The sequence below is a fragment of the Scardinius erythrophthalmus genome (genome assembly GCF_964197995.2).
Source record: "Scardinius erythrophthalmus genome assembly, chromosome: 9".
NCBI lineage: Eukaryota > Metazoa > Chordata > Actinopteri > Cypriniformes > Leuciscidae > Scardinius > Scardinius erythrophthalmus.
The window spans coordinates 27,193,178-27,202,747 of NC_138229.1; the positions used below are offsets into that span (position 1 = coordinate 27,193,178).

General features: G+C 37.1%; 2 protein-coding genes across 4 annotated transcripts; one reads left to right on the plus strand and one right to left on the minus strand.

Moving 5' to 3' along the window:
• Positions 1-123: 123 nt before the first annotated feature.
• On the minus strand, positions 124-7,768 carry cdc7 (cell division cycle 7 homolog). 3 transcript variants are annotated; one of them, XM_081375244.1, is made up of 12 exons: positions 7,431-7,768; positions 7,167-7,285; positions 6,574-6,660; positions 6,306-6,441; positions 6,063-6,156; positions 5,003-5,145; positions 3,242-3,305; positions 2,811-2,906; positions 2,554-2,732; positions 1,714-1,796; positions 1,007-1,156; positions 124-918 (listed from the first exon to the last, which is right to left on the minus strand). In XM_081375244.1, exons 2-12 carry the CDS (start codon positions 7,240-7,242, stop codon positions 578-580), a joined length of 1,449 nt encoding a protein of 482 aa, XP_081231370.1. In that variant the 5' UTR covers positions 7,243-7,285; positions 7,431-7,768; the 3' UTR covers positions 124-577. The 3 variants fall into 3 exon arrangements, with proteins under 3 accessions (XP_081231370.1, XP_081231369.1, XP_081231371.1); XM_081375243.1 differs by having other exon boundaries at positions 3,068-3,305; XM_081375245.1 differs by lacking the exon at positions 2,811-2,906.
• A 481-nt stretch (positions 7,769-8,249) lies between these two features.
• On the plus strand, positions 8,250-9,554 carry tceanc2 (transcription elongation factor A (SII) N-terminal and central domain containing 2). The gene is made up of 4 exons (XM_081375247.1): positions 8,250-8,497; positions 8,592-8,733; positions 8,841-9,037; positions 9,191-9,554. Exons 1-4 carry the CDS (start codon positions 8,399-8,401, stop codon positions 9,383-9,385), a joined length of 633 nt encoding a protein of 210 aa, XP_081231373.1. The 5' UTR covers positions 8,250-8,398; the 3' UTR covers positions 9,386-9,554.
• Positions 9,555-9,570: the final 16 nt, after the last annotated feature.

The following is a 9,570-nucleotide window of genomic DNA, read 5'->3' on the forward strand; positions in this document are numbered from 1 at the left end:
TCATAGTCCAATTCAATTACTGTGCTCGTGCACAATTTCACAGACAAATTATGATTCACCAAAAACCTGCGTACTAAAAATTTATTCTAAATGTACAAATTTAGCAACTGAAACCCTGCACTTCTGGGTAAGATTACACTTTTATTGAATAAGTTGTACATCAAGCAAGCAATTCAATTAGAATAATCTAAATTACAAATATAAAAGCACCCGTATTGTGACCTTTTTTGCGAGTTTATGTGCATATAAACAAAAATATCCATGCTATTATTAGTCAATGAGACCTTTTGTTTTTATTACTATTGGAAAAACAAGTAGCAAAAACAGTCTGGTGGTTTCCAAAAGTTTAACATTTATTTTATGCAAAAATATTTACGAGTGACAGAACCTTATATTCAGGGAGCATTCCCTTAAAATTAAACAATTAGGTTTGAACTTTTTATTCTCAAAAGTGAATCTATGAAACCCCCCAAAAATAAGACAAATAAATAAATCACTGTACATCATGTAGTTAGAAAATAAATGCATTCATGTAGCCCTTTACAGAATAATGCAAAATTAGGAGGATACTCAAAAATTAGTCAGTCATATCTTTGAAGAGTGGATGCTGCAGTGCCAAGGAGGCTGTTATCCTCGTTGCTGGGTTTAAATCTAACAGTTTATCCAGGAGGTCGTATACATCATCAGGCGCCTTGTCCCAGCCCATCTCCTGCAGCTCTGCAATGCTTCTGAGTGAGCCTGAGCTCGTGCGTTTCTTAGCGGGACTCCCAGCGTCCTGTCTGACTTCTGCTGGGTTACGTGAGGCTTGAAACTCAGCAGGAAGTGAGGCGTCATCCCATGATCGCAAACCTCTCAGGGTCTCACAGAGGATCCTCAGGTCCAGCCGAGGAAGTTCACGACTGCACACTATAGATTTACCTGCATTCAGAAACAAAGTAATATTCAGTCAGCTGAAGGTGCGATGAAAATCAACATACAGCAGGACCCACAGACCCAGTCCCCATACCAAACGTCTTAGCAGCCTCCTTCGTCTCCCTAGATCCTCGAATGGTCATGATCTGAGTAAGAGCGATCAGATCGTCACTGGCTTTGAAGAACGGATATCTCCCGCTCAGAAGGGACAGCAATATGACTCCAGCTGACCACATGTCAATCGCTGCATAGAGGTGTGCTTTTATTAGTCACAATTCATTATGGAAGGACAAAGTTTCACTGTGTAAACATAAGACAGTTGAACTAAATGTGAAATGTACACCATTCACAAGTCAGATGTGGGATATTCATTCTCTTCATATCTCTGTCTTCTGGCCATGAAACTTTTTGTTATCCAATGCTCAGATAACATTAGCATTGGGTTTGAAATACAGATTTCCTGATTTGATTCGGTTCTGATTTATTTGGGTATATTGACTTGATGTTGATTCAGTAGCCAGTCCGATTCAATCAGTAACTCTTGAGTTTGTGAGTCATTAAAAGAGCTAACACACAAGAGTCATTTGTTGGTGACTCAGACTTCAGTGATCATGATGACAGTGTTTGTTGTGCAGGTGTACAATCATCAGTTTAAAGGGAGTAACATCAAGTGGCATTTTATTTTACTTTTCCAAGTAGGAAATTGAAAAATTTTCAAGTTTAATATAAACGAGCATTAATACGGAATCACATTCCAAATAACAATATGCAACAAATATTAATGTCGATGAGTAACTTTACCTGTTCCCTGGTTGGGGCACTTGGTCAGAACCTCAGGAGCCCTAAAGCCTGGGGTCCCGGCCCTCGGAGCCACCTGCTGTTTCCTGTCAAAGCAGTTAAGTTTTTCACTAACCAATGAACGAAAGACTCGGAAGTAATTTTTTTTGACTGCATTATAATGATTTCTTAATTCAGAATATGATCAAGATTGCGTAGGTGGATGTTTTTGGGGAATTTGGCTGTAAAAAGTATAACATTTAAAGCCACTTAAAATGAACGAATTGACTCGAAAAAAGATTTGTTCATTTTGATGAACGAGATCGAACAAGAGAGTCAGTAAAATGATCCGAACTTCCCATCACTAGAACCTTTAGAACAGGGCTATCAAACTCAGCTCTTAGAGGGCCACAGTCCCACAGAAAATCTGTTTGCAATTCACCCATACCTGTAGTTTTAAATAGGCCTGAAGAAATTGATTAGCAGGATCAGGTGCGTTTATTAGGGTTAAAGCTAAACTCTGCAGGACAGTGGCCCTCCGGGAACTGAGTTTGACACCCCTGCAGACAAAATCTTTTTTTTTAATCTAAAAAAGAAAGTTTGCATTTAGTAATGTGGGTGGACAAAACACGTAATGCAGAGCAATACAAGAGATGTACGAATAAAGGTTCCTCAAAAGCCTGATGGATCATGTTTTTGATGCATTTTAACAAGATTTTCCCAAAAGAATGATGGACAAACTTGAAAGTAAACTTGAAATATTACTTCATTTTGAAATATCACTGACAATTTTAAAGTTATTCTTACATTTACTTTCTAAAAAAATATACTATATATAAATATGACCTGATTAAGAGTGTGTACCTGGACAGGCAGATGTTGCAGACGCGGTCGGTCATGAAGCAGTTGCAGGTGAGCATCGGGCTGACGGCAGGGGCTTTGGGTTTCTGATTTAAAGGAGTTCTCACAGGGACTGAGCGGTGTTTTGAAGAAACAATCTTACGTGGAATTACCTCCTCTCTTTTTGTTTTTAGAAGCAATCCCTGAAATACAATCCGACAGGTAAAGAGCTGATAGTTATTCAGGTGTCACATGCAACCAGTGTGAGAAAAGACGCTAACCTCAACTTTGTCAGTGCCAGGTTTATGAGAGTTTGTGCCGTTTATGTTTTTCTCCCCAAATACAGACCGTGGTGCCTTATCAAGTCCCAACAGTTCCTTTGAGAGGAAGGAAATAAGTTTTTGACATGAATACGTTTTCTAAAATAAAACAATATGAACATGGCAGAGCAAACCTGGAAGTACAGTGTCCCCCAATGTGACTCACAACCATCATCATATTAAAAACTGAATTCATCTATTTAACAAAGTGCAGACACCTTGCTGTGTTTAATGCGTGAGGGTGGGCAGGGTCTTTTAGCTGGTGCTTTAGTGCTAGACAGGATGGCAGGGTTTCTAGTGTTGGGTGGTAAAGGCACTAGTTTCTGTTTCCCAAGTGATTCCTCCACCATCTTAGACGACCCTCCACCTTTATGAGCTTTTGCTTTCACCACCTTCAGAAGTTCTATCTGCGTATCAGGAGTGCCCTGCGCCAGGCCAAAGTCCACAAGAGAGTACCTGAGGAACGAGAAAGACGGGAATCGGCATGCTTCAGTTAGCTTGGGTCTATTCCAGTGGTTATCAGCCTTTTTGACTCCAAGGCCCCCTTAGTCTTAGACAATGTTCAGGTCCTCCTATCCTAATTATGTAAATCTGTGTTAATAAAAATAAAGGCAAATCAGTTTAATGTTGTGCATTTTATTATTATTGAGTTATTTTTTTGTAGTATTGGGGCCGCTGGCCCCAAAAAGTTCAAGAAGATTAGGGCTGACTTCTAATAGTCGAGGATTCGACGATTCGATTCGGAGAGGTCTGATTCGACTATGAACCTCATAGTCGAATACATGGGCGTCAGTTTGGTTTGAAATGTGCTGGGGACAGAGACGCATTCGCATTTTCAGAAGGGCTGGGTACCATTTTTATTTTATTTTTTCGCTTTCGCGGAGGTCATGTTTTGAAAGACGATGTCCTGTAGCTTACTAATGTAAATAAATAAAAATGTATTCAAAAACCTGCTTCACGTTTTCAGCAGGGCTGCGGAGCGGCTGTGAGTTGACTCCACACGGTTCTCATGTGCGTTAAAAAGCTTTACGTGGTTTAATGTACCTAAACAATAATTACCAAATTCCCCTCTCATGTTGCTCCTCATAACCACTTAAAATGGTAAAAAAATCGAACCCAGAGTCCAATTATTATGGACGTTATCTGATATTAAGCGTTTCTGCTTCACATTTTCAGCAGGGCTGCGGAGCGGCTGTGGGTTGACTCCACGCGGTTCTCATGGGCGTGAAAAAGCTTTACGTGATTTAATGTACCTAAACAACCATCACCAAATTTCTCTCTCATATTGCTCCTCATGTTTATGAAATGTTATGATATATGTGTGATATATATGTGTTTTTTAGCTCTTTTGTTTGAAATGGAAAAAATCTAGCTGCTATCTAAAAAAAAAAGAAAAAGAAAAAAAGGTTCGACTATCAGTCGACTACGGCAAAATCTAACGAATCAGATTCGACTATGAAAATCCTTAGTCGAAAACAGCCCTAAAGAAGATATAAGTAAATGTAATTCATATGAAACAAGCTGTTTAAGAGAATTAATAATCTCTTTATATGATGATGAACATATTTAAAAAAAAAAAATTCTTCACAAACAAACATTAATCAACACACATACATGGAGCTCATAAAATATGATAAACAGAAGCTCAACCGTACTTGCTTGAAATGTGAGAACAAACCTCATTGGTTGTCGTGCGTCAAGCAAGTGCGTTTTTGAGCTGCCTTTTACCATAGTGGATGAGCTCTATGTATGTTCTTTGATCAGTGTCAAACTTTGAGTCAAAGTCAAAGTTTTGGTGGAATGGACTTTCCATGGAGGGACAAAAATCTCAGGTTTCATTAAAAAATATCTTCATTTGTGTTTCGAAGATGAACGAAAGTCTAACAGGTTTGGAACGGCATGACAGTGAGAGAAAAAATACATGATTTAATTTTTTTTACATCTATAAAATCCATTAGGAAAGCACAATATATTAGCACCAAATTGGCTATAAGATATTTTAAAGCTGATTTCCCTTTTTTTGTACATTACTTAGCTATAATCTAACAATCATTTAGCCAGTTACAATTGTTACAATTATCTTAAATAAGCAAGAAGCTGGCAATTACATGTGTATCAGGCAGAGATACCAGACATGAACATTAGGTACATACTCTCTCCTTTGTTGATTGAACAGGAAATTGGTTGGTTTGATGTCTCGATGGATGATGCCAAACTTGTGAATGTGTCTCAAGGCTTTGAGCAGGTGGAAGATGTAATGCTTCACATCCTCAAAACTCAATGAGCCAACAATATCCTACAAGGAATGAAGACTTTTGGGTGATATCTTGGGTATAGGGTAAACTAGGCTTCGTTTACACTGGCACAACAAATCCGATCTTTTACTCACATCTGACACAGATGTTGCCCATGTGTGAACACAAAAATCCGCATGAGATCCGATTTTTTCGCATCCGATCTGAGCCACTTCCAAATGTGGTTTTAAATCAGATACATATCCGATGTCTGGACATCCGACCAACGTCTAAACACGCATATCCGATTCCGCTTTGAATTCCAAACCACAAGACGAGGACGACACGTTTATTCACAAAGAGGGCTTTTTAATCTTGTACTTTGCTGTAATTAAACCAACAAGCTTCAGTTTTGGGTTACTCGCTCGCTCGTGCGCGCTTCTCTCTCTGGTTAATTTATTCAAATTCATTAAAAAAATAAAATAATAATTAATATATATATATATATATATATATATATATATATATATATATATATATATATTACAGGGCTACTTTATTTCACTTCAGAATTCTAGATCTGAGCTGTAGATAAACGAAAAATTATTTCCGGACTATATTTCTGTTCCGTCAGATTTTGCGCTGCAAAACATTCATGACAGCTGTAATCTAGTCCATGCTGGCAAATAATCATGACCACCCGACATGAATTATATAAATAATTTTAATAGCACGGCCATTCAAAACCAGGGTCTACCATGTGCATAGTAAAACGATCACCGAAAATCATTTTTGGTGGGCATTAAAGTAAACACAGATATCGGATACCAGTCCTGTCTAAACTGAGTGTAAACAGTCGGGCCAAAAAATCGGATCTGGTCAAAAGATTGGATCTGTGCATTAAGACTTGCAGTGTAAATGCAACCCTATTCATGGTGTATCATTATTTGGGTTAAAAGCACACATGACAGATATTTACCACAAATGTTTGATGCTCCATGTATGGCATGACAATGACCACGTGATGCTCTTTTCTGAAGCAGTACGTGACCCCCATCACATTTTCTGTTCCTCTGCAAAGGGAGATAAATAGATAAAAGTCCTGTAAAGTAACTCTGAAACCGAAGTTTGCGCGTTCTAAAATATCTTACATGGCATGCATCACAGAAAACATGAAAACGAACGATGATAGGTTAAAATATGACACATTTTCATTACTCACCCAGCAACAGTCAGGCACTGGAGTTCAGCAGCTATTCGCACAGGATGACTGGTGGGGATGAGGTGTTTCAATGCAAACATACTTCTTGAGCCGTCGGTCATCTGCGCCTCTGCCAAATACACTGTGCTGAAAGTGCCTGAAATCACATGATGCAAAGGTTAAACTAAGGTTAATCAATCAGCAGGAAAAAAAAAAAAAAAGTATGATTTATGTGCATTCAAAGCTATTCCATCATTAAGTATAACCAGCAAGAAATGTAATGGCAAACCTTCTCCAATTTTATCTATAATACGAAAAATTCGAGACAGCTGTGGCAGAACTTCATACAGGTATGCAATGTCCGTCTCAACATCCCCTAAACAAAAGAGAATCACATAGGTTTAATTATTTAGGTAAAATTACATATTGAAACAGAATTATCTAAAAAAAACTTTGCTAGACAAACAAACATTTCCTTGTGAAATAAAGTACATACTTTTAAATATTATTTAAATAATACACTGTAAAAGAATATACTTAAGTGTGAACTAAATGTAATGTTTTTATACACTTAATTGCATGTTAAATGACAATGTATTATAGTTTAAATTTAAGTTAAATGCAATTAAGTGAACTTAGGAGTGCCCTTTTGACCCACTTAAGTACATCTTAATATGCAATTTCATAAATACTTCTACTGTCTTATACATAAAAGTTAATTGTAGGCTATTGCAAAAATGTACTACTAAGCAATTAAACTAAAATATACTTTAATGTCATTTCTATTGAAACTTGAATGTCAAGTATTTAAATGTAATACATGTTTGTCATGAGTACATACATTTAAAACACTAACATTCATAGTGAAAAAGGCTCACTCACTGGGAATTTTGTGTCTGCTCCTGCCCTTTTCAACACTTTGATGAGAGCTTCTCTGCCCAGTCGGTGCTGCTTCCATTTAATCCCACAATAACCAACAGATCCAATAATGTGGGAAAAAACTGTTGGATGGCATTAGACATTATTAATACTCCTAAACAGCTCGACTGGTATAATCTTGTTTAACTGAATCCAAATGAGACCAAAACACATTTTAACGTCGGAATTTATAATATAGTGTCAAAATATAGATTTAAAAACCCTTACCTGTTGTTTTTGCTCGAGTTTATGAGAAATACTGTACTTTACCAGTAAGTTATACTGTATCCGATGAACAGCTGCACGCACTGGCGTAAACACACAGCTACCGTACAAAGTTCATAAGTTATGTTAAGGGCTTATTTTGATATTAAACAGTAAATTCATCGCCGTGTCAAACGCGTTTATCGCGCAGATAAAAGAAAACGCAAATGTTTTAATAAACACACAACTAGGTCTAGTTTGAGAGATGTCTTTCTCTTTCTTCCCGACGAACTCCAAGTTCCGCGCTAAAACTGAGACGCAGGTCACGTGACCACCCAGCTAACGCATAACTTCCCTTTAGCAAAAGTATTAATTCAGTAATGGCTGACATTTTAAATGGAAGTTTCCCCGCAAACAAACTTAAAATAACACATTAATTGCTCAATTAATAAATTACATTCACAAAATAGCATCTCAAATGATGAATGCAATGTTAAATACAATTTAATTTAATGAATCATAAACTTTAAGAAAAATATGTTAAATGAAATAAATAAATGAAATACAGTTCATAATTTCATAATTTTAAGGCAACTCAACCATTCAATGAAGGCGTTTCACTTAGTATTGAATATTTTATTCACTAAAATATTGAAAGACAGCTCACGTTTCTTTTTTTTTTTTTTGCTTATGTACAACTATTAATCATTTGTATTGTAAAATAAATTGTGTATTAGTGGATTGAAGATTTAATCGATGTTTTGTGTTTTTATATTGCCCGTTTTAACGAGATAGAAGGCTTTTATTTTGAAAAACCTTTATCGCGCAGACGCGTTTTCTCTTCCGGTGCGAATCAGAAAATTCAGTTTACCGCTTTTTGCCATATTGCTCTGTTCACTGATCTACAATGTAGTAACCTAAAAATAATAATAAGTGTAGCTAGAGCTGGAGTCAATAAACTCTTTAGAATCGTTCATATCAGGGTTTTAATCATGGATAAATTTGTTGTTCGGTTACCAAAAGGAGACAGGGTGAAACAGGAACCAAAACAAGAGAGAAATTACAAACAAGCAACATTAGAGTCCTTGCGGGTAAGTCATTGCTCATTTTACCCTGCCCGTCATTCTTCACCAGATGTGCTATATTATTAATGTCTACATTTGTTTGTCTACATATTTGTTCCAGAGAGTGGTCGTGATTGAAGACATTGAAAGGTACAAGTCAATCCTTGAACTGCCTGGCCAAGCTAAAGAGAACATGATAGCAGCCTTAAAGGAGTTGGACAAGAAAGTGCCTTCCAAAGAAGTGCTAAAGACTACCAAAATTGGTAAAACTTGCTGATTCCTTTCTAGTTGCATCCCTGTCTTTTCAAATCAATCCCATCAAATAAAATACTAATTTCAGCCCCTACCACTTTCACTTGTATCTCTTCAGGACACACAGTTAACAACCTTCGCAAACACTCAGAAGATCCTGAAATCAAGTCCCTCGCGGGGGAGGTGTATAAACACTGGAGGACCTTTATTGAGGAACATGCAAATAAACCTTCCATAGAAGTTCGCTGTGACAAACAGACAGAAACTTTAAGGAGCAATGCCAAGAAACTGCTCTCTGAAGCAATTGCGTTGAAGGTACTGATCCTAAATGACCATTACAATTTCTTAACCACACGGACAGTTATTATGCTTTCATTTGTTTCTTGCTTCATTTAAATTCTGGAATGGTATTATTAATACAGTTGTACTTCGCATGCATGTTGTGTGATTCTTTTCCTGCCTGTCCAGGTGGAGCATGGACTGGTGGAGAACATTGAGAGGGAGGTCTTCCACCAGAGCTCTCGGCTTGTTAGCGGAGCGTACAGAAGGACTGTGAGGGCTCTTGTCTTTGCTCTGAAACATAAGCCTGAGTTGAGGGCGCAGGTCAAGGACGGCAAATTACCAGTTAATATATTCGTCTGCAATCACAAAAAGAAACTGTAAAGAATCGAAGAATTCAGACTTGTGACCTAAAGAAAATATTGTTTACCCATTTCATTTTTTAAAAATATATTTATAATGTTTTTTTTTAACATACAGCTGTATGATTTACTCATTGACTTGTAAACATTTTTAACTTTCAATCGTAAATACAACATTTGACTTTTTTACATCTCATTTGCCAGAAT

Bases quoted from the DNA above. Each gene is read 5' to 3' on its own strand.
- tceanc2 (XM_081375247.1), top strand. From the start codon at position 8,399: ATGGATAAATTTGTTGTTCGGTTACCAAAAGGAGACAGGGTGAAACAG. The intron at 8,498-8,591 runs GTAAGTCATTGC...TATTTGTTCCAG, and splicing joins CAACATTAGAGTCCTTGCGG to AGAGTGGTCGTGATTGAAGA. The intron at 8,734-8,840 runs GTAAAACTTGCT...GTATCTCTTCAG, and splicing joins GCTAAAGACTACCAAAATTG to GACACACAGTTAACAACCTT.
- cdc7 (XM_081375243.1), bottom strand. From the start codon at position 7,242: ATGGAAGCAGCACCGACTGGGCAGAGAAGCTCTCATCAAAGTGTTGAA. The intron at 6,157-6,305 runs GTGAGTAATGAA...CTCCCTTTGCAG, and splicing joins CAGTGCCTGACTGTTGCTGG to AGGAACAGAAAATGTGATGG. The intron at 1,157-1,713 runs GTAAAGTTACTC...ACCTCTATGCAG, and splicing joins GTGCCCCAACCAGGGAACAG to CGATTGACATGTGGTCAGCT.